This window comes from Tetrao urogallus (assembly GCF_951394365.1).
Source record: "Tetrao urogallus genome assembly, chromosome: Z".
Taxonomy (NCBI): Eukaryota; Metazoa; Chordata; class Aves; order Galliformes; family Phasianidae; genus Tetrao; species Tetrao urogallus.
In genome coordinates, this window is record NC_136816.1 from 32,497,816 (window position 1) to 32,523,429 (window position 25,614).

Genomic DNA, 25,614 nt, shown 5'->3' on the forward strand with positions numbered 1-25,614 from the left:
TTGCTTGCACCTAAGCTCCCCCAGGTTGGCCCTGCCTTCTTACCTATCACTGGTTCAAGCCATGACTTAACATTTCCACTACACTGAGCCACTTAAATTTCTTTTGATCAGGCCAACATTTAAACTGTATTTTTAAATTTTTGTAACAGTACCAAATAGCTGACCCTTTGGGGTGTCTTATATTTTCACTCTCTCGTCATATAATTTCATTCTCTTATAAACCAAGACCAATATTATAAATTGTGAAACTCACATAGGGGAAAAAATATATTAATAATCAGAATGAGAGAATAGTGGGATGATAAATTTATTTAGTTCAGGGACTCTGATACAAGGTGAATTGAAATTAATCTTGAGCTGGTCTTGATACATATATAGCTAACAATTTTTTCCGCAGGTTTATAGTATCAATTATGTTTTTAATATTATCTATAAACCTTTGGTTCCCACAGCATCCTCTCTCCAAATTGGAAACCTATGGACTGGATGGGTAAACTGTTCAGTGCATGAAGAATTGGTTGTGAGATTGTACTCAGAAAGTGGCGGTCAATGGCTAAATGCCTGGATGGGCATCACTGACTAGTAGTGTCCTTCAGGTGTAAGTACAATCTGTAGAGTGGTACCTATGCTCTTTAATATAGGGGCATTGATTTCACCATCAGCAAATTTTCAGATGTGGTGCACATATCAGTTGATATGTGGAATGGGATGCCATTCAGAAATACCTGGACAAATTTGAGCATTAAGTGTAGTAGATCCTCATGAAGTTCAATAAATCCATGAGCAACACCTTGCACCCAGGTCATGGCAGTTCCCGTTGTCAATACAAGTTGGGATCTGAAGAAATTAAATATAGCCTTTCCTGGAAGGACTTGGGAGTTACTGGTGGATGGCATGCTCAATATGATCCAGCACTGTGCCTTTGCAGCCCCAAAAAAAGCCAACTGTTTTCAAGTCTGCATCAAAAGAATCATGGTCAAGATGTCAGGGGATGTAATCCTTTCCTTCTTCTCTGTGCTGATGAGACCTCACCTGGAATACTGTGTCCAGATGTGAAGCACATCCAAAAAGGGTCACAAAAATGATCCAAGGGAACCACAGGGAACATCTTCCCTATGAGGCAGGCTGAGAGAGCTGGGGCTCTTCAGCCTGGAGAAGAGAAGGCTGTGGGGAGACATGATAGCAGTTATTTTAAAGTCTCTGTAGATTATCATCACTGTACACATGCAAAAAAAATAGCAGATAATTATATTAAGACATGTTTTAGGTAAATTTTTTTAGTGTTAAACTTCTCTAAAATACATCAAGAAAAAATTATATTTAACATATAAATAAACTAAACACAATGAATGTGGAAAAAAACAAAAACATTTAATTGCATTGTATGTAGATTGTATAAAAGTAGAAATAGAGGTCTACCACAAATCTTGATTTTTAAGTTCACTTTCATGTGGAAGTTGATATTTTTGTCAGTAATTTATTATAATTTTTAAATAGTGACTTTATACCTTTGTATTATATTGTGCATTTGACCAAAGAATTGATTTATTTTTGATTGCAACAAAGAGCAGATTAAGTGTAGAAACTACTTTCACTCTAACAGAATTAATTAATCTTAACCTAGAAGGATCACTTCTATTAAAATGCATTTTATTGCAGTTTTACAGTCTGAGTTAAAAGTTGGTAGGGCTCAAAAATCTTGGTATAACCAAATTGATTTTGGGTTTACAGAACACAGGATCTATTCATAAAGGACTGGAATAAGATCAGTGGAGTCTTTCATATGTATAATCAGAAAGTCTTTAGATAGTGACATTCAGTTACTCAATTCAAACAGATCACCTAGAAGTGAAAAGACTCTTTATACACTTCTTGTTATCTTGTATACCTTAATTAAAGCATAGGTTTGTCCTGGGTCAGATGCATTGAGGAGTTATGATTTCAATGTATGGATTAATTGAACTCCTACAATTACACAGAGGACAGTGATTGAAATGTTAACGAAATAATTGTAGATCTGTAAAAGGCAACTTTACTGAGTTGTAGTTCTTTATCTTTTATTTACTTGAGTACTTTTTCAGGATATTTCTCAGAGACGTGCTTGAAGCTGAGAGAGTTCTACAATAAAAGTTATATAATGTGAAACAACTATTTCTCAGCTGCACTCAAGATGGACACTGTTCTGCACTGCATTTTATGCATCCTATTTTCTCTCTGTGGCCTGCCTTTGACTTCGTTTGCACCTTTTATCATGAAATAGATTTGTCCCTAGAATTCTACTAGAAAATATGTGACATTTCTTGTTTATTTACCCAGATCCTGTGATGAAGCATATTGTGTTTTTTAGGCAAAATAAGTTATATTTTTGATTATTTTGTTAAATGAACATTGTGCTTCTAGTTCTAACTGTTTATGTCTGCGCTGAGGTGCGATGAACTTGATTCATTTTCTTTAAAATTTTTAATTCCAGATAAAAGCATTAGAAAGAATTTTGAGGCTGGCATGGAGGAAAAATTTCAAATAAATATCTATTAAATCTGATGGAAAAAAAAAATATAATATTACAATGTAAAACTTTTCTTGCTATTTGAAGAAACTACAGTGTCTCCATTTTCTGGGATAAAAATTCCAGAAGCAAATGTAGCTTTCTCTGGTCCACATAAAGGTTCATTCCACCTAGATAGAGGCACAGACTGCATGTAGATTCTTCAAGACTCTTCTATAAAAGATTATTTTATAGGGTTTTTTTGTTTGCTTGCTTTTTTCTCTCATAAGGTCTGTTTGTTGTTGTTGTGTTTGTTTGTTTGTTTGTTGTAGGGTTTTTTTTGTTTTTTTTTAAGTTCCCATTGTAAAATCTATGGATCTGGTACTCAGAATATAAGTAATTCTTCCTGTAGTGTGGGTGTATGCAAGCACAGATTGTTTCTTTTTTGTAATTTTTGTAAAGATCAAGAAGTGTAATCAGTATTATTCTTAGAAACAAAACCTAAAAGGACAAACCAAGTCAAACAGCTGAATTATTATTTCATGTTCTACAAGGTTCAATATTGAGAAAGTTGTCAAATTTGCAGAGTCATGGAGTCATTAAGGCTGAAAAAGACCTCTAGCAGCCCAACAACTGACTGATCACCACCATGTCTATTAAAACATATTCTTAAGTATCACATCTTCATGTTTCTTGAAAATCCCCACATATCACCATATCTCCATCTCTTCCCTGAATTTCCTGTCCCAATGCATCATTATTCTTTTTAAGAAGAAATGTTTTCTAATACTTAAACTGAACCAGTCCTGGTGAAACTTAAAACCATCACCTTTTGTTGTATTGTTAATTACCTGGAGAAGAAGTGAACTATCACCTTGTTACAACCTCATTTCAGGTAATGGTAGAAAATGGTAAGGTTCTCCATCGAACCTTTTCTTTTCTAGATGAAGCAATCCCAGTTCCCCCAGCTGTTCCTTAATTGTGTGCAACTTCATCTCATAGAGGAGAGTAGAATCTTTAATTTTCACTGATAGTGTTTTTTTTCTTTTTTCTTTTTTCAGGATTTGCCAGATAGAAAAAAACTCCTTCTTTCTCCCGCTCTCTCTTTTCTTTTTGGAATTACACAAACATTACCCAATTTCTGCTTTTGTAGAAAAAATACGTAGTTTTGATACCAAAAAATCTCAGTTTTGACCTTTTCCGCAGCAAAAACTTTGTAGTATCTTCATTATTGTTCTATCATATTTCTGAAATCATTTTTTCTTAAAAGATTTATTGTGACATTAAAAAAAAAAAAAAGTACATTTTCTGTTAAAGATGACTTTAGTGATCATTATTTTTCATAGATGTACAACTTTTTCCTGAAATTCATTACATAACTTGCATGGTTTACAGTGTTGCATCTGCTGATATATTCCAGTCCTTCAGACAGGATATTTCTTGTTTTTAACTTGCAATCGTTTGTTCATCTTTCCATGGAGAAGGTCGCAGATCACTAGAATAATTCCGACAGATGTTGAAACTGTAGCTGCTATTGGATGAAGACCAACTGAACTACAATGAAACAAATAAATGAGAGAAGTACAACTACTAACTCTTGTTTAAGAGTACATATAGATCAGTTTCTTTAATAAAATCAGTTTCAACATAATTTTTTTCTTAAAAAAATAATAGAATTTTCTTTATTTAATTACTGAAGACCATATTTTCTTTCTTTCTTTTCTTTCAAAATAAACTGAACAATCTATATCCATTTTATTCTGTCACTCCTTCTGTGTCATTTTATGTGCAGTTTGGATGTTTTTCTCTTTTTATCCGTCCTTTCTCCTTAACTATTTTCATTTATCTTCCTCCCACTTCTCTCAAAAAGGTCTACCTACAAATACTGAAAAAAAGCCAGCAACACAGGAGAGCATTTAAGACTCTTCCAGTCACCTTTATAATCTGTTTGTATTTCATTATGCCAAAATATTTCAGTTATGTCTCATCAAAAGTTCTCAAAAGAAGCCAATACACTCATCTTTTCATTTTGTGAAGATAGTATTTTATCTGAAAATTTTCCCTGAGAACTTCTTTAAACTTGCAGCAGCATCTTTGAAAAACAGTATTTTTTCATTTTTCTCCACTGATATATCCATCCATTCTTCAGAAAAAAGAAAATTTTGCTAAAATTTGTGTGATCAGTAAGTTCAACAAGTATCAAGATTTGTTATTTAAAAAAAAAAAAAAAATTACAAGAAATTTGCCTAAAATATATTTTAGAATGGTGAGCTTTGGTTTTCCTTCACAGACTCTTTGAGTCCTGGTATTTCTGTGTTATCAGTCTTTCACAGTCTTTTTGTGCCAATGCCACTCCAAAATCAAACTAAACCAAACCAAAATTAAAAACAATCCCAAAGCATCATATATATTTATGTTACAATATAAGTGCAGAATATTAATTGTATACATATAATTTATCATATTCTTATAATTATACTATTTAGTATACTTTTATATACTAAAAAAGCTATGCATTTTAATGCACAGGATATTTCCTAAAATATAATTCAATCTTATATTATATAAGTGTGCATTATATGTCTTTATATTTTATGTATAAATCACAAATTAGCTGCAAAGTAAATAAGTCTGCATTGTGATGTCTCATGCTTATTTAACAGTTTCAATTATTCCAGCTCCTAGAAGTGATTACAGATTTTTTCTAATGCCTCTGGCAGAGCTTTTTCTCCTCAATTTTCTTTCAATATCTTCTATCTCAATGTCAAAATGAATAAGATTTACATTACTGTACATGCTGAAAGCTCATCACCACAAACAAATCGACTCTTTTTCTCAAAAGAAATGCTGACTTAATTGTCTGTCTTTACCAGTGAGTCAGAAGAGGAGGGGACCAGGAAAATTGGCAGGTAATATGATCAGATAATAATTTTAGATATCACAGAATCACAGAATAAAAGAATTGCAGGTGTTGGAAGGGACAATAAGAGATCATCGAGTCCAACCCGCCTGCCAAAGCTGATATCCTACAATAGGCTGAACAGGAAAGCTCCAGATGGTCCTTGAATATCTCCAGAGCAGGAGAGTCTCTCCGGACAACCTGTTCCAGTGCTCTGTCACCCTAACTGTAAAGAAGTTCTTCTGCGCAGTAACATAAAACTTCCTATGTTCAAGTTTTAGGCCATTAGTCTTTGTCCTATCGCTACATACCACAGAACCTGGCATCATCTGTTTGTCTCCCACTTCCCTTTTGATGTAAATAAACATTAATCAGATGTACCTTCAGTATTCTTTCCTCTAGGCTGAACAGGCCTAGGTTACTCAGCCTTTCCTCATAAGGGAGATTGCTTCAGGCTCTTAATCATCTTTGTGGCCCTCTGCTGAACTTCTTCTAGGAAATCCCTGGTATTTTTTGAACTGGAAAGCCCATGACTGGACACAGTTGTCTAAAGGTGGCCTCACCAGGGCAGAGAAGGGAAGGATCAACTTGACCTGCTGGCCACAATCTTTTTAATGCATCCTGACATGTCATGAACTTTCTTGGCCACAGAGTACACTGCTGGCTCATGGACAATCTGCTGTCCACCAGAACATCCAGGTTTTCCTCTGCAGAACTTATCTCCTGCAGATCATCTCCTAACTGTATTGATGTATGCTGTTATTCCTTCCCAAATGCAAGGCTTCTTAAGCATCATCAGATTGCTCCCTGCCCAACTCTCCAGTCTGCCCAGGTCTTAGTTAATGGCAGTACAGTCTTCTAGATTGTCTGTCACTTCTCCTAGTTTGTGTCATCAGCAAACTTGCTGGGGGTGAACTCTATCCCTTCCACCCAGTCACTGATAAAGATGTTGAAGAAGGCAAGACCAACCCAAGGAAAATACTGCTAGTTACAGACCTCTAGCCAGATTCTGTGCCATTCTGTGCCAGATTCTGAGCATTTCCAGTCAGCCAGTTCTCAATCCACCTCACCATTGATTGTTCCCTTCTATTTGGCACTTGTGAGGCCCCATTTGGAGTACTGCATCCAAATCTGGAGCCCCCAGCACAAGAAGGACGTGGAGCTGTTGGAGTGAGTCCAGAGGAAGGCACTAAGATGATCAGTAAGCTGGACCACCTCTCTTATGATGAAAGGTGGAGGGAACTGGGCTTGTTTAGCTTGGAGATGAGAAGGCTACGGGAAGACCTCATTGTGGCCTTCCAGCACTTGGAAGGAGCATATAAGCAGGAGGGGAATGGCTGGTTACAAGGGTAGATTGTGATAGGACAAGGGTGAATGGTTTTACACTGAGACAGGGGAGGTCTAGGTTATATATTAGGAGGAAGTTTTCCACTCAGAGGGTGGCAACACACTGGAGAAGGTTACCCAGGGAGGTTGTGGATGCCCCATCCCTGCAAGCATTCAAGGCCAGCCTGGTCTAGTGGTTGGCAACCCTGCCTGTGGCAGGTGTGTTGAAACTAGATGATCTTTGAAGTCCTTTTAAACCCAGGCCATGCTATGATTCTATGATGATTCTATGATTCTCTCATTTCATGGAATCATAGAATCACAAGGTTGGAAAGGACCCACAAGATCATCTAGTCCAACTGTCCTCCCATTACCACTGCTACCACAAGCTACTGAACCGTAGCTCATAGCTCCTCATCCAGATGCCTCTTGAACACTGCCAGGGACGGAGACTCCACCACCTCCCTGGGTAGGCCATTTCAGTGGCTGACCACTCTATGAGAGAAGATGTCTAGTCTAAATCTCCTCTGGCATGACCTGTGGCCATTTCCTCAGCTCCTGTTTGTTGCATGGGAAAAGAGGCCAAACCCCTCCTCATCACAACCTCCCTTTAGGAAGTTGTAAAGTGCAATGAGGTCTCCCCTGAGCCTCCTCTTCTCCAGACTAAATAATCTCAGCTCCCTCAGACACTCCTCATCAGACTTGTGCTCCAGAACCCCCTCACCAGTTTCACTGTCCTTCTCTGGACACATTCCAGGGCCTCAGGTCTTTCTTGTAGTGAGGGGCCCAAAACTAAACACAATACTCGAGGTGCAGCCTCACCACTGCTGAGTACAGGGGGATGGTGACCTCCCTGCTTTTGCTGGCCACACTATTTCTAATGCAGGCCAGGATGGCACTGGCCCTCTGGGCCATCTGGGCACACTGTCAGCTCATGTTCAGCCGAGCATCCACCAACACCCCTAAGTCCCTTTCCTCTTCGCAGATACCCAGCTACTCAGTCCCAAGCCTATAGTGTTGCATGGGGTTATTGTGGCCAAATTGCAGAATCTAGCACTTGACCTTGTTGAACCTCATCCCATTCACTTAAGCCCAGTGATTCATCTAGTCTGGATCCTTCTGAAGGGCCTCCCTACCTAGGCAGATTGACACTACCTCCCACCTTGGTGCATTTGCAAACTTATTGAGGGTAAGTTTATCCCACGGTTTCTAAGTTTCACAATGAACTCTATGGGAGACAATGTCAAACAACTTGCTGAAGTCAAGGTACAAAATATGATATCATAGAAAACTACCAGACTGATTGGGCATGATTTCCACTTGTTGAATCTATGTTGACTACTCTTCACAAACTTCTCCTCTTCCAAATGCGTGGAAATCACAAAATCACAGAATCATAGGGGTTGGAAGGGACCTCCTAGCAATCATGAAGTCCAATGCCCCTGCCAAAGCAGGTTCCCTGGATGTCCAGGATGACATCTAGAACAAGTTGTTCCATCATTTTTCCAGGGACAAGTTGACTGGCCTGTAGTCTCCTGGATCCTCCCTCTTTTCCAATTTGAAGAACAGAGCGGCGCTGGCTACTCCCCAGTCTTCAGGCTTCCATTCACCAAGATCTTTCACAGAACATAGAGATTGGTTCAGCAGTCGTCTCTGCCAGCCCCATCAGTACACATGGGTCTATTCTGTTCAGGTTCATGGATTTGTGTGCATTAAAGCAATAGATGCTTTCTGATCATCTCCTCCTCAACCCTAGGGAAGCCTTCCATTATCCAGACTCTCTGTTTTCCTTTTGAATAATAAGAAAGGCTTTTTCATTTATGTCAACAGGAAAAGGAATCCTATAGTCATAGAAAGGAATTCTATAATCATAGAATTCTTAGAGTTGTAAGGGATCATTAGAGGGCATGTAATCCAACTCCCCTCTCTGGTAAGGCTTCACTTTTGGTCCAATGAAATATACAGAAATTGTATGTAGGCCCATTTCTAACGTAAGATAGTAATCAGTGTAATTTTTATACTGCATTTACTGTGTGACTTTTTAACATCTGCTTGTGCTTAAAATGCTATAGTCACAAAGTACAGAATTTAAAATGCTATATGGGTAGTGCCAAGCAATGCAGAAGATTAACTAATCTTCAGTTAAGTGTTTTACACTCCTGACAGAGTTTTCATTCTAGGCGTTACATATATACAGCGTAGTAGTGGGCTGACTTCCCAATTTGAAAGAATTTACTGGAGGAATTTAAAAGACATATTGCTGTGGCAATGAGGGACATAGTCTAGTGACTTTGTAGATCAGGTTGATGGTTGGACTTAATGATCTTGAAGGTCTTTTCCAATCCAGATCTTTAATTCTGATTTAGTGATCACTGGGGGACTTCCAACTCAGAATATTTTATGATTCTATAATTACTATTATAATCACTATTCATCTACACAATTCTGTTTCCCTTGTTCAAGTGAAAAACACTTTTTATCAAAAAAATGGTTTTGTTGTCTGTCACATGAATTACAATTGTGCAGATATATGCTTCTTTTTTCCCCCCAAGTAATCTGTACAAGAGATATGCCACAAGAATTCAGATTTAGATTTGCATCTGAATTTCTTTGAGTCCTCAAATAGTTAGGTGTTAGACTTTAATGCATTTCAAAAGCACTTCAGGATCAACTTATGTGTTTATAGGCACTGGTTTTACTTGTTATACAAACATGATACTCCATTCCCTTGTGCCTTGCACTTAATTTTTTTTCCAAATGTACAGAGCAGTAAGGAATTGAATAGCAAAATAAAATTACCCACTTGAGACATCATTATTTATATTGACTCTACAACACTAGTATGTACCAAACCAATTTAAAAGATGCTGCAATGTGAGCAAGATCTATTAGGATGAAGTAATGCAGAAAAACCAATACATGGATAATTATTCCATGTCACAAATATTTCTGCAGATCAACTCAGTACTCTTCACATCTAAATATCCTCAAAATTGCTTTTCAAATTTGCCCAAATTAAAAGATTTTATGTCATAAAGGATTTATCAAAGAACTTTAAATTCTGATTTCTAAAATTATTGAGATTATTGAGATATTGAAAATTGAAAGAAAATGCTGAAAACAGTTTTAGAATTCTAATTTTTCTGTATTCTTATTTACTGCTTTGCTTTCCTTTACATGGAAATGTATAAGATGCCATCTATACCCAGCTCTGGTTTAAATAATGGTTTAGGAGTTTTTAGGTTTAAATAATGGTCCAGAGCACTGTGGAACATTGTTTCTCATGTGGTTCATTTTGCCGTTTTCATACGCCCTATTAAGAATTTCAACATTAATGAAGAAAAAAATAATATTGTCATTTGTCAACAGTTTACTGGTTCTGCCCAGTTCTGTGACTAGCAGGGCAGAGGGATCCTTGGATCTGCACCTCCAGAAAAGCGAAACAGGGTATTCCCAAAATAAGAAAAAACAGTGGCAATAAACTGAGAAGAAACAAACTAATTTACTAAATGTAGTATTGGAATGCAAGATAACACACTACAATACAATATAAAACGCAATATAATTACATAACATAATAATATAATATATAATTATGTAACACAATATAATTAGAATTGAAGCTAATAAATTAAATGTAATGAAAGTATCTGAAAGCCGTAGGTCTTACGCTAATGCTGAGGCTATGCATGCGGTCAGGACAAGCAGCAGTGAGGAGAGCCGAAGAAAGAAAGGGCTGTCAAATGACTTTCCAAGGTTTTATAGCTGTTCCTCCTGAGCGGAAATGATAATAACACACTGAACAGTCTTCTGTGGAATGTAGTTCTTCTCTTCTGGGACAGAAATGGATCATTAACACTTTAACTCCCAGCGCACTACGTGATGCTATGATGTGGGATACCAACAACCAAAAATCATAAAACCATGACAGATTATGCTTAAGGAAATATTTAGCTGGGCAATTATGTAATTGTAGTCATTTGATCACAGTTTCTGGTTTTACTGCATGCAAAGATTCGGAGTGCTTCTTGTTCTTCTTTGCCATAAACATCACACATAAAAATATTAAAATATGTTGGAAACCTTGAAAATAGAATTTGGCAACATTATTACTTGTTCAGCTTCAATTTTTGCCACACAAACATGTTACTCACATGGAAACCTCCCTACAGGTGGACGACAATTAGTATGCAAAAAGAGAATTTGTTGTTTCTTTCATGTAAAGAGGATTATTTTGAATATGAACAGTAGTAATTCATACTGATAATCTCTTTTCAGGGATACTTTATCCAGAAGACAATAAATTATTGAACAAAATGGTCAAATACCTAGGATTGCAAAGTCTTTTATTGTGGACTTTGCAACCTATACAGGCTCCCACCTATTAAAGACATTTTCCTCACTGGTGTAGCCTTAACACCTACCAACAGATGTAAACATTCAAAAGCAAGTAAATGCTTAGTTTCATGACATAAACTAAAGAGATCATCATGACAAGCTGTCAGCAGTGTTTGCATGTGTTTTTCATCCACTTCAACTGATGAAACAGAGACATGTTTTATTATGTCATATAGAACAAATGAAATTTATTACCATTCACCCCTAATAAGACCTATCTCAAACCAGCAGAGTGCAAAGCCCTTGAAAGACTCTTGAAGTATCAGAAGTGTTATGTCTATGCTATTTTAATAAATAGATATTCATACATTTACGCATTCCTACTCTGGACTTCTTGTGATGCACGTCTGGCTTACTATACACCTCTGACACGTAGTTAGATTTGAGTAATATTTGGAGAAACACTATAAAGCAAATACTTATACAGGCCCTATGGTTAACCCCTGTAACAGATCCTGAAGTTTCTCCAACACCTGCAACAAGCCCTACAGTTCAGAGACAAGAAAAGAACTTCAAAAGTCAGCTTGTTTACTAAGGACAGACACTCCTGCTAAAATGAGAATGAAAGAAGAGAGTGAAGTAGAGTAATCACAATGATGAGAGAAAGGAGTCAAAATTTGTAACCTAACTCTGAATGAACTGCAAGATATGCAGAAAGATTCAGATATAACCCAGGCAAGCCTATTGTCATTTAGTTTCCCTGATGTTGGAATAATGGGGTTAGTAGCCCAGACTTAATGGTAGTAAAGACAGGCAGCAGTGATCCAAATCAATTGGAAAAGAAACATGAACCTTCACCTTTTGCAGGTGACTGTCTTCAGATGTGAAGGAAGCATATTCCTTCAAGAAAGATCTGGTAAGATTTCCAGTCAAGTGGACCACTATGATGAAGAGCTTCCAGTATCTGAGGCTATGCAGGTGATGATGTAAAACATTGACTTGGACTAACTCAGTTATCCCAAGATCCAGATAATGTTAGATGGCAGAGATTTGAATGGAGCTCACTATCATTTTATACTAGCACCCTTAACAATGTCTCATAGAATCATAGAATCATAGAATCACCAAGGTTGGAAAAGACCTAAAAGATCATCCAGTCCAACCGTTCACCTATTCCCAATAGCTCCCACTAAACCATGTCCCTCAACACAACATCCAGCCTTTAAGCATATGTCTCAGCTCTGGAGAAACTGTTCAGGGAGTTCCAGCAATTCAAAGACAATATATCCTACTCCTCACCTGTATAGACCAGTATCTCAGCTATCAGAAGTAAGCATTCCTCTGTTTTATGTAGGGGATATAGAGGGAATGCACCAAAAGTGCAATTCCATTCTGTGTTTTTACCTGCGTGACCATGAAGTGGATGTGAGGAAATGGAGTGGAAAAACCACTTCTACCCTACAGGCATGGGTACATAATTTACAAGGAAGAACAATTGAAAAAAGGAATTCATTCAGGGAAATATCTTGTCCTGTTACAGTGGGCAGACTCCAAGAGAGGGAAGATGGTCTGATCCTATTTCTGAGCTCGATGACGAGTCTTTTGGGTTCTACTCATGAGAAGTGAGTGATGAATACAATAACAAGTATTGGAGGGGCCCTGCCTCCAGTTAGGTGAAGGAAAGAGGCAATTACACTTATTGGACTATGTGGATTTGATGGCCAGGCCACTCTGGTGGCACACCAGAGTATAAGGTTCTAGTGGACAGTGTCGCAGAACATACTTTATTGCCATCAAGTTACAAGAGGATCTGAACCCCTATGTATTTCAATAGTGAAAAGAGGATCCCAGGATCTAGCTGTGTTGGAGTCTGAAGGGATCCTGACTGGGAATGAGTAGCAAAAAGACCCTGTTGTGATCAGCCAAGAGGCATTCTCCATCCTTGTCATAGATTACCTCAGAAAAGGGTACTTTAAGGGTTTAAAAGGGTATTGGCAGGCTTTTGGTATAGCTTTGTTGGAGATGGAAGACTTTAAGCAGCTGTCTACCTTTCTCAGAAGTTGAAAGGATCCTTTCATTGTGGAGTTGTGAAAAGAAGAACAGTAGGTACTGCTGTAATCACTCCAGTGCAAAATTCCAAAAGTGCTGTCACATAGCAATGGAGATTGCTATCATATCAGTGCACTTCTGCTATCATATGACTGTGAAATCTTCAAGCTGTTTTTCCATAACATTTTTATTTACATTTCTAACTTGGTTTTCTAAAATGCTTTTACACCATCAATAACCATACTGAATCACATCCACATACTTGTAATCTTACACCATTATCGATAATTAACTGCCATAGAAAAGACTACTCCAAGGCACAATGAATAAAATAATCCTCTGTCATCTACCTTTGGAGAGTTAGCTTCTTTATGTATTTTATTTATTTTTTATTTTATTTTGTTTTCAGAGGCTTTGTCTTTGTACTCACATTCCCAACTGCCTGGCTGGAAGGAGTATGAATTGAAGCCTTCCTACATTCCCTATAGCTGATGGACATTACTGTCTCAGTCACCTTTCCTTTCCCTCCCATATCCACACTTCTTGATAAGGCACGTCTCCTCTGTTCTCTGTCTATCATGTGCTCTTTATGTCTACCATTGCATGTTATACTCGTAATTGCATTTTTAAATCATTTATCTTTGTTTTATTCATTTATTTCCAATTAAAAGTACACACAAGTATAGGAAATGCAGGTCTACAATTATTTTACTCCTTAGAGTGCATTCTGTGTTGGAGACAAACTTCCTGGCTCACAAATACACACGAGTTTTATATATTTCTGTTCACTGCTTTAAAAAAAAACAAAAAAAAAATAAATGTTTCTAAACCCAGCATGGGAAAGAACAAAAGAAAATATATCGGAGTGATCCAAAATGTAGATATCCTAGTTTTGGCGTGTCTATATTTCTGAAGAATGTGATGATGCCTGCTAGTGCAGTATTGTGCCTGTAAATTTATTAGGTATTAAAGATAGCTAGTTAGATCTCTTATGCTGGGGATTCTTTTTTTTTTTTCTTCTTCTTCTTCTTCAATAAATAAGTTTAATTTTCTTATTACTGTAAGGGAATATTTGTGCTCAGGCTTTTCTTCTGTCTTTTATTGTCACAGTTGAAGTCTGACAAGTATCCAAGTATGAAGATAATAACATTAAGTCTAAATAGAAATATTATTAAAACCGATGGTATGAAACATCCTATTATTCAGTAAAGTCTGGATTAAGTTCTTTTCTGTCCATCAATTTTTTCCCCAAACTTGGAAAACTAAAGAGTAGAAAACAGATCCCTTTGCATTTTTACTTAAATAACCTGAGGATTAAGGATTTAAATTCTAATTCTTTTGAATTCACAACAAAATCCTTCAGAGATTACACTTGAAATAAGATCCTTGAATTAGTTTTATTAATTATAAGCACATTACATAAGGTATCCAGTAAGTTATATCAGAAAGATTCAAATTATGACTATTAAAAAATGAGGGACTCCATTTTAATCTTGTTTTCATTATTACTATTATTATTATCATCATCATCATCATCATTTTCTAGATTAAATGAGTAAAATTCTTTGAGTCTATACTGACAAAAAAAAAAAAAAAATCTGGAAAACTAAGTTTAACAAATTTTATTCCACAACAGTAGACTGCTTTCTTTCAAAGATATTTTTTTATTTCATATAATTCACATTTCTACATCTCATTGCTGCTGCTATAAACTTTTATCCGAATTCTAACGAGCATCACATCTCTTGCTGTTACCATCTTCAATACTTGTAGAGGACTTCTTATTAGTGCTAACATCTCAAATTCTTAGTGTTACTTTGATCGCTCATCTCAGATTTTTAAAACAAAAGTTTATTTTTTTTTTTATTGCCTCATGAAAAGCTAAGATCTCTTGTGAATAAAACATAACTTTGTTCAATGTTGTCTCTGTCTTTTGTATTTACAGTTGAGATCCTTCTAAACACCTTGCTTAATAAGTCAAGAGCAACCAAGAATGCATGTTGCAAGCTAGGGCTTCTTTTTCATTGTTGATTTTAAAGTACAGCAACATACACATAAAATTTTCAGTCAAAAATAAAATATATGAAGCTTTGAGAAATGTTCCAGATGAGTAAAAATGATCATTAAAAAGCAGTGAAAAACAACAACAAAAAGAACAGCAACAACAACAAACAAAAAACAATAATAGAAAAAGCAAACAAAAAAACCACTAATTTCATTTGATCAAATAAAAATAAATCATATCAGGAAGTAAACTACAGAATTGTAAAATTATAATGTATGATTACATGCTCTCCCTTGCCAACAGAGTGAGCGAGATGATTGTTCCCTTCTGCTCTGTTCTTGTGAGGTACCATCTGCTGTACTATGTGCAGATCTGAGGCTCTAATACAAGAAAGATGTAGATCTCTTTTACTGAGTCCACAGGAGAGTCATGAAGATGATCAGAAGGCTGGACCACCTTTGTTGCAAGGGAAGGTTGAGGGCAGTGGGCATTGGACAAAGCCTGGAAAAGAGTTTGCTCCAAAGAGACTTCAGTGTAGCATTCCAGAACTTTAAAGTCACTTATAAACAGAAGGAAGATCAACCTTTTACAAAGTCTAATAGTAATAGGACAAAAGAGAAGGTCTTTAAACTTAAGAAGGGGAGATCTAGAGTAGGGAGAAATTCTTCAGAGAATGATGAGACACTGTAACAAGCTGCCCAGAGAATTTGTGGTTACCACATCCCTGACGGCGTTCAAGGCCAGGACAGATAAGGTCCTAGGCAGCCTGGTCTTGTGGTTGGCACCATGTCCACAGCCGGGGAGTCTGAAAGAGATGGTCTTGAACATCCTTTCCAATCCAAACCATTCTACTAATTTACAAAATGATTATGCAATAATCTTTATATATGAGTAACCAGAATTAAGTTATCACAGTCTCTTTATATCATAAAATACTTACATTGTACTTAAGTTGTTGCCTATCTGTTTTTATATTTTTATTCATCCAGGAATGAAATAGTTGTGTTTTCAATCTTGAAAGATCCCAGTTTCTAATTCAGGATGTTCAGAAAGTATAAAGTAGTGCAAAATGCATGCCGGTTCGTTTTCTTCCATAAGCTGGAAAAGTAGAAGCCTACTTCATTTTGGCTAGTGAGTCCATATGGACAACTGAAATTATCATGCAATCAATGCAGTTTAGAATGCTAGAGCAATACACTGCAGGACAAAGTTTTTGTTTCTGTGATTTTCCTTTTTTATTTTATTTTTTTTTGTGGATACCAAGTACTTTCTGTATTAGGTTAGGAATATTTTTCATCCCAAATTAATATCATTTTGCTGCCTTCAAAACAGCAGAGAAAATAATTGATAACAATTATCCCTTTATTTTCTGTAAGAGTTTGTTTAGGCATCTTAAATAGTCTATTACAGACTATTTAAATGTAGATGCTGTATCTACATTTATAGCTATAGGTGGCTATAGATTAAAAATGGTCAGCTGAAAGTTTGGTGTGGCAACTCACATGGCATGCTGTATAATCAATAGATATCAAGATGTTACAATCACAATATAATCAAGAGAGTTAGGCAAAGCGGACAATGATAACAAAAGAGAATAAATGGAAAGCTTACCCTTATGCTGGGCTCACCTACAAAACACCAGAAGAGGCAATCTCCAGAAGAGATCCTTCCCTAGTGGTAGCCAGCTCTTAAATAGGTCTAGGAGGGATTCAGCGCAGGTGAATTGCCTTCACCTGTGCTCCTCTGGCTGACTCATGGCTCGCCTCAGGTGATCAATCAGAGGTTCAGGCTGTGACTCAGCAGTTCCCATACACATGTCCTCCTAGAAATGTGGCAGTTCAAGTACCTGGCTGCAGAAAGCACCTGTCGGTGAAGGGCAGCAGAGATTTCACTTGTGTGAGGTGTGAAAAGGTGGATGATCTGCTCAGTATGGTGGTGAAGCTCAAGGAGGAGGCAGAGAGATTAAATAGTATCCTAGAGTGCGAGCAGGAGATAGATTTGCAGAGTAATTCTCTGTTGAACACTAAGACACTAAGTGCCAAATGGTGATGGACCCCCTCCACTGTCATCATTAAACAGGAGGAGGCAATTTAAAGAAAGGAGGAGTGGAAACAGGGCCCAGCTTGGTGTTACAGGCAACCCCCATCTCAACCTACCTTGGTTCCTCAGGTGCCCCTATGTAATATGTTTCAGGATCTGGAACTTGAGGGAGAGGTAAGTGAGGATGTGATGGGTGGTCCACCCTTGAAATTGTTTAAGGTGAGGCAGTTGACTCCACACCTCAAGACTGCTTCCACCAAGAAGGACAGAAAGGTGATTGTTGTAGATGACTCCCTTCTGAGTGGAACGGAGGTCCCTGTATGTTGATCTAGCCCTGTCATCAGGGAAGCATGCCGCCTCCCTGGGGCCTGAATAAGAGATATTTCTAGGAGACTTCCCAGTCTGATTCATCCCTCTGATTATTATCCTTTATGGATAGTTCAGGCTAGAAGCAATGAAGTTTCTGAGAGAAGCTGAGGATTATCAAAAAGGACTTCCAGGGGCTGAGGCGGTTTGTGGATGGAGTGAGGATACAGATGTTTTCCTTTATCCCTTTAGTGGCAGGGAAGATTACTGAAAGGAGCTGGAAAACCCATTTCATAAATATATGGCTGAAAAACTGGTGTAAATGCAAGAATTTTTTTTTTTTTTTTTTTTTAAATTGTGGAAGAGTTTACTCAGTACTCGGCCTGAGTATGGCTGCGAGTTGATCTCACCTGTCTCAAAGAAGGAAATGGATTCCAGCTCAGGAGCTGGCAGGGCTCATTTAGAGGGTTTTAAACTATACACAAAAGAGGAAGGAGCCCCTAAAGATGAGCCTAGAGGAATGATGATGGATTGGGAGTGAAGCAAGGGGCTCAGGTGAAGTGCCTCAGCACCAATGCACACAGCATGGAAAATAAATAACAGAAGCTGGAAGCCATTGTGTGCCAGGCAAATTATGACTTAATTGCCATTACAGAAATTTGGTGGGATTGTTCCCATGAGTGAAGTGCTGCAATGGATGGCTATAAGCTCATAAGTAGGGAAGGAAGGGGGGTGACTCTCTAACATAGAGAGTGCTTTGTTGTTGTTGAGGTTGGGGCTGGAAATGATAAGGTTAAATGTCGATGAGTAAGGATCAAGAGAGGACCAACAAGAAGGATCCTGGTGAGAATCTGTTATAGACAGCCTAACCAGGAAGAAGAGACAGATGAGGTGTTCTATGAACAGCTGTCAGAAGTTGAGCAATTGCCAAACCTAGTTCTCATGATGGACTTCAACTTCCCTGATATACGTAGGGAATACAACACAGCACAGAAGAAACAGTGTAGGAGGATTCTAGAGTGTACGGAAAATAACTTTCTGGTGTAGCTGTTAAGAAAGCCTACCAGGGGAGGGGCCCCACTGGACCTGCTGTTCACAAGCAGAGAAGGACTGGAGGGAGGTGTGATGACTGGGAGCTGTCTTGGACAGAGCAACCATGAAATGGTAAAGTTCTCAATTCTTGGTGATGTCAGGATGGGAGACAGCAGAACTGCTTCCTTGGATTTCTGGAGTGTGGACTTCTGACTCTTCAGGATACTGATAGGGGGAATCCCTTGAGATTCAGTCCTGAAGCGTAAAGGGGTGCAGGACTGCTGGTCTCTTCTAGGAAGGAAGTCTTAAAGATGCAAGAGTAGTCTAACCCTGTGCCAGAAGATAAGCAAAGAAGATTGGCATGGATGAATAGGAAGTTTTCTTGAGGCTCTGGGAGAAAAAGAGAATCTACCTCCTGCGGAAGAAGGGAGGGATAACTCAAGGAAAGTACAAAGAATTTGTAAGGATATGCATGTAGAAAATTAGAAAGACAAAAGTCCAAAAACCTAACTTGGCTGTTGGGATCAAAGAGAACAAAAAAACTTTTTCACAAATATGTTAGCAGTAAGAGAAGGGCTAAGGACTATCTCCATCCTTTACTGGAGACACTGTTGCGGAGAACACTATCACAGAGGATAAGGAAAAAGATGAGGTTCTCAATGCCTTCTTTACATCTGTCTTTAAAAGTCACATCAGTTACCCTCAGGGATTCCCCTGACCTTGTCTTGTATGGGGAGCAGAATAAACCTCCCATGATTCAGGCGAAAATAGTTAGAGACCTTGTATTGCTATAACAGGATGGAAATTACCATGACAATTGCAGGGTGGCAAAGTCCTTAGCTACAGCAAATGAGAATGAGCTCAAATGAAGCAGCTGCAGAAATGAAGGAAAAGAGTTTCTTACCTTTCGAAGGCAGCAGGTAGGTAGGGTCTCCAGCACAATATGCCTTTGCCTCCACTGCCAACATTTGAATGAGGTCTAGGAAGCCAGCATCCACCCCTTCCAGTCACTCAAATGCACTGCATGCACTTGAGCTCTCCTGGGTTGGCCCTTCCTTCCCACCAATTGCTCAATTACTGCTTCTGGCCATGACTTAGAATTTCTGCTACATACCTACTACTCCACCTGGACAGCCATGAGTTCATGGGGCAGAACAGGATCCACCTGTGAGTTCTGAGGGAGCTGGCAGAGTTGATAGCCAAGCTGCTTTCCATCATCTACCAGCATTCCTGGCCAACCACAGAGGTCCCAGGAGATGGGAGGCTTGCCAATGTGACTCCCATCTACAAGAGTCATGAAGAGAATTCAGGGAACTACAGGTCTGTCAGCCTGACCTCAGTACTAAGAGAGGTTATGGAGCAGATCACCTTGAGGGAAGTCACATGGTCTGAGTGGGACAACCAGGGACTCAGACCTAGCCAGGTTCATGAAAGGCATATCCTGCCTGACCATCCTAATCTCCTTCTTCGATTGAGTGATCCTTCAGTTGGATGATGGGAAGGCTGTTGATGTAGTCTATGTATATTTCAGCAAAAGCTTCAATATTGTCTCCACCAGCATTCTCCTGAAGAAGCTAGCAGCCCATGGTTTGGACCAATACACTCTTTGAATGGTTAAGAACTGGTTGGATGGCCAGGCCCAGAAAATGGTAGTGAATGGAGTTAAATCCAGCTGGCAACTTCTCACAAGTGGTTTTCCCCATAGGTCTGTACTGGGGCCTATCTTGTTCAATGTCTTCATTGATGACCTGGATGAGGCCACCGAGTGTACCTTCAGTAAGATTGCAAACACCAACCTGGCAAGAGGTTTCAATCTGCCTGGAGGTAGGAAGGCCCTACAGATTGATCTGCATAGGCTGGATATCTGGGCTGAGGCCAAAAGGATGAAGTTCAACAAGACCAAGTGCCGCATCCTGCACTTTGGCCACAACAATCCCTGGTAGTACTTCAGGCTTGGGAGAGAGAATGTGGAAGAATGTGTAGAGGAAACAGACCTGGGGATACTGATCAACGCTTGGCTGAATGTGAGCAAGCAGTGTGCTGAAGTGGCCAAGAAAGCCGATGTCATTCTGATCTGTATCAAAAATAGTGTTGCCAGCAGGAGCAGGGAAGTGATAATTCCTTTCTACTGAGCCGTGGTGAGGTAGTACCTCAAGCACTGTGTTCAGTTTTGCATCCATCACTACAAGAAACACTTTGAGGACCTGGAGCATGTTCAGAAAACGGCAGTGAAGCTGGTGAGCAGTCTGGAGTCTTTATGAAGAGCAACTGAGGGAGTTGGAAAGTTTAATGGGATTAATGAAAGTACCCTGAGTTGAAAGGAACATAAAAGGATCATTAATGATCAAATGTTTCTTTTAAACTGAATATTGTATTGACATTGTTGTTAATTGCACTGTGTGTTATATTGACTTGAGCAGACAACCATTTTGTTGTAGAGATCTAAACTGTTAATATAATAAAAATAGCTCAAGGATTATGGAGAAAAATGACTTTTGGATAGTTCTGGATGGTGCTTTAAACTAACAGTAACAGAGAAATTATCAGTAGCCTACTGGCATTTCTCTTGCCTTCCTGACTCTTTCTGCTCAGAGAAGTTATAGATGCCCCATCCTTGGAGGTGTCCAAGGCTAGGTTGAATGGGGCTCTGGACAAACTGATCTAACGGTTGGCTTCCTGGTCTGTGGCAGGGAGGTTGGAATTACATACTCTTTATGGTCCTTTGCAAACCAAACCATTCAAAGTTTCTTTGATATAATAAAATTATTGATTTATAAATTATCTGCTTTTAATTTTTTAAGGAGTAGTTTTAGTTACTTATAGACTATAATTGAAGTAAAACCATATTTTTTAAACACACAAAACATGAGTATACAGTGCAGTAAAAATCAGTCAAAATGCATTTTGTTTTCAAGTCTTCCATAATTTTCATGAAGTGGCTGACTTCTGAAAATGATTTTGGAAAAAATTGGAATCTTAATCAGACACTTCATTTGCTCAGAATATTTGAGTTTCTCAGTTCTTCATTCTGGTTCAGACTACAGTTTAACAGGCAGTTACACTGGCAGTTACATTTATTACAGACTACAGATAGTGATTTAAAGGTTTAAGAAGCCTGAATGGGACTCACCCTTGAAGCAGTAGGCCTTCTCTGGTGTTTGTTATAGAGCATTTCTAGCTTTGCTTGCCATGAAAGCAAAATGATAGAACATGAAGCTGTCATGTAAATATTCTGAGTGACTCATTACTTCTCATTAGCTTCATAGTTTAGCTGTAATGAGACTGTTCACTAGCTATTTTTTCCTTTTTTTTTTTTTTCTGTTGAACGCTCAGAGATAAAAATTTGTAAGAATTTTAGAAGTACAAAAAAGATAGACAGATTCACATAAGGGAGGTACATAATGAATGAAATGAAACAGAGTGCCACTACTGGAACTCTGGAAAACTGCATGAAAAGTGAACATGGACCTGTTGGTTTCTATACACTTCTGCAGTCACAAATTCTATTGCTAAGTTCTCTAGGGACAATATTGTATACATACATTGAAGCATGTGATCATTTTTATTCCTGTTTATCAAAAAATTCAGATAATTGTTTCTGTTTATCAGATACTTTAACCCCACAAATTTTAATATAAATTCTTTCTGCTCATCATATAACAGATAGGCAATGAGAAAATCAAGCAAAACAAACAAACAAACAAACAAACAACAAACACCCTGACATCCAAAAAATAAAACCTACTACAAAAACAAAAGCACAAACCAACAACAAGCAAACAACCAAGCCAACTTAACAATATAAACACCACCAACAAAAAAGCATGCCTGAATGTAACCAGCAAAATCAAAGATATTATATATTCTTCAAGATATTACTAAAGTTCATGATTACAATTTCTTATATTTTTGTATTCTTATCTTTCCTTAATATTAATCTCCTTTACTTCGTATAAAAAAGGTAAAATCAATCTTATCTGTTAAATACAGCCAAAATATTTTCTACAATAAGACTTCTTGTTCTCTCCCTTTGGGAAAACATTGAATTATAAATTCGAGTACTAAGTTAAAACCTTTTTACAGTCCTTTTGCTTCATTATGGAAATCAAAGTCTAAGCCAGAGTCTTTGCACATCACAGCCTGCAATTATAAGCAGAACATCTCGGATTCAGCAAACTCCATCTTTTAGATTTTAATGAAATTGTGATGACCTTTAGATAAGAGCAAATCATAGAGTTGCTCTATTATGCCAGGGCTTTTTATGCAATTTGGAAAGGTGTATTTCTTTTGGGAAATGGTATTTCATTCTCATAAACTTTAGAATTTTTATGCAAATTAATGGGTGTGATATCAGTACCAAATAGATGGCTGATCAGAAGGAATCAGATTTTATTCCTGTGAATTCACTGAACATTTTATTCCTGTACAGTTCAGTAATGCTGCTTTTGTATTCAATATGAATTCAAATAACTCAATTTTTCATTTTCTTCTAGGCCATTTCTGGAAACACAAATGCAGACAGTGTTGTATATTATAAGCTTCAGCATTCCATTAAAGCAAGATTTCTCCGCTTTGTGCCCTTGGACTGGAATCCCAATGGTAGAATTGGCATGCGCATTGAAGTGTACGGATGCACATACAGTAAGTGTTTTGCTGAATCAGCTAAATTAAACAATTTTCCATTGTGGTCTTTTACTATCTGAATTACAGTTAAAAGTAGAATTCTAAGCTTAGTTTTAATATTGTATATGTTGTTGTTGTTGTTCGTTGTTGTTTTTCCTGCATTCACTTACAGCAACTTATGCATATTTTCCAGCTTCTTCCCTGTTGGAATTAACGGCGTGGATATACTTACTAATTTGCTACAAACTCTTTACATGATATTTTTAGAAACTGTATCTTGTTATGATGCTTTCTCCCTAAAGGGAAGAATGTGGAAACTAGTTGGGTTTGAATGTATATAACCCTGATCCTGATAGAATAGGAGAGGAGATGTACTAAGAAGCATAGCATATTTTTAATATATTTCAAATATGTTATTTGTTTAAGTGGTACATTTAGCATAGCTTTTATTTCACTAAAAATATTAGTAACTAATTATACATTTAACAAGTAAAAGTATGGCTGTTATAGTTACATTGATTTGCTGGACAGTATAACTTTCCCTGCTGTCTACCCATTACACTTCTTCATTCCTAGACTTTCAGAAAGAACTTATCTTAGCAAGATGTTTGTTAAATATTTCAGTTTTAAGCAATTTTTAACTGATTATTTTATTTCCTTCCTTTGTTCTCAATGTCAACTTCCACATTTAAGTCATTCTCTTCTTCGTTAGTCTATTCTGAATATTCTCCATGTAATTCTCCTTTCATCTGCTCATTAGTATGAGATCTGTCACTTTCAATTTAATATCAGAAAAGCATCTTTTAATGCAGCTTTGTAAAATGACTAAAGAGATATGATCAAAGGATGTTGAAAATCTCAAACAGTAGGAGATTAGGTCATTTCAGAAATTAGATGTGTAGGCTCACAAGAGAGCAGAGGTCTTATGCCTGGAGAAGGATAGAAAAGTATACCAGACTTCTCAGAGATGTCTTTCTGGAGACTGGAAATATTACTTATTCCTAGGACAATCCAATAATCCTGTTTTAGCTGAGAAATTCTGCCAAATTCAAATTGCCCTCCACAGTTTTGTGCACCAAGACTACTAAAATGAGACTGAGTAGGTGACTGGAATCTTTCATTTCAGCTGAAAACTCATCTGAGACCCTTTATCTCTTCTCTGATATGACAGATTTTTTTCCTGTCATTGCACTTTGCTAATGTACAATCAGCTTCATTTATTCCTAGACCTTACCTTAGGTATTTAGAGACATCTACATCCATACCGAAACTCTTGCTCACAAAATATTCTCACACTGAAACTCACATTTTCCACCTTCCTGGAATCAAGATTTTTGTAGTACTTTCCACTCCTGTAGTTTTCTCTATTACATTTTGATATTACATCTTATGCCTCTTTTTCTGTGATATCTCTATAGCATCCTACCAATGGAAAATGTACAATTATTGTGCAAAAAACAAAACAGCATCCATGTCATGAAAACCTATGAGACTTATACAACAAGGACTTACATAATTCATGTATGTGTGTGTGTGTTGAGGGTAGATAGGAATTACTTTAGAAGAAGATAATGTTTTTCTTTCTGTATTTTATTTATCTGGTAAGCAAATTATTCTATTGATAACTCATGGAAGCAAATTAATTATAATTCCTTTTTCGTCTAAGATTAGTTTAAATTAAGAAAGCATTTTTACTTCATCTATTATGCACTCTAGAAAAGCAATTAAAGAATTTCAGATTGTTACAAATGCAGAAGCTTTCTTTAAGCCAATTAAATTTTTCTCTCTATTAATGATGTGGTGTAGTCTTGATTTTTTTCTTTTTTAACTACTTGAATTCAAATGAATTGCAGACTGCTTGTCAGCTTGCTTTATTTAAAACATAAATAAAAATCATGTGCTTACAATAGTTGGATTTAGTGTTTGCTATTGAAAATACACCTGTAGGTTATCATCACTTAGCTTAAAAATGTACTTAATAAAATTAAAGAGGAATTCTTACTCTCCAGATTTTTCTCCACCTATAAGACACATTCAGGACACATTTTGTTAATGCTACTCTAATTATGCCTTGACATAATTCCATGTGGGACTAGAAAATAAGGAAAAAACAGAAAGAGATATCTACTTTGATTCAGACTTTCCTGTTTTTTTGTTTCTCAGTCTATGTTTCAGAGAGATCTCACTGGGTACTACTGTAAAAGTAGCAAAGTCTCTTCTCATTTAGAGCTGAACATATGGAATATATTCAACTGAATATATGGACTATGTCCGCTATTGAAGTGAAAATGTAATAGTTCTTTCCTTCAGTCTTATTTGGTGCATGTTATACAGCTAAAAGAAAAGCAGTAAAAATGATTTTAAAATGATCTCACTTAAATAAAATAAGTAAATAAATAGTTGATTTCCACTGATTTGAAAGAAAACCATTCAGATGAAAAATAACTTAGTGTTTTAATGAGTGTCCTTCACATCTTCATTTGCTTCAAAATGTGACTTTCAAGTGCAGTG

At 37.2% G+C, this 25,614-nt stretch overlaps 1 protein-coding gene across 1 annotated transcript in view; it reads left to right on the top strand.

Annotated features, from left to right (window-relative positions):
• Positions 1-25,614, top strand: part of CNTNAP4 (contactin associated protein family member 4) — a gene marked incomplete at both ends in the record, with an annotated part of 193,079 nt that overhangs the window by 101,140 nt on the left and 66,325 nt on the right. Inside the window, one exon of the mRNA XM_079548789.1 lies at positions 22,974-23,121. Within this exon, the coding sequence (XP_079404915.1) occupies positions 22,974-23,121 (148 nt within the window). The remainder of the gene's footprint in view (positions 1-22,973; positions 23,122-25,614) is intronic.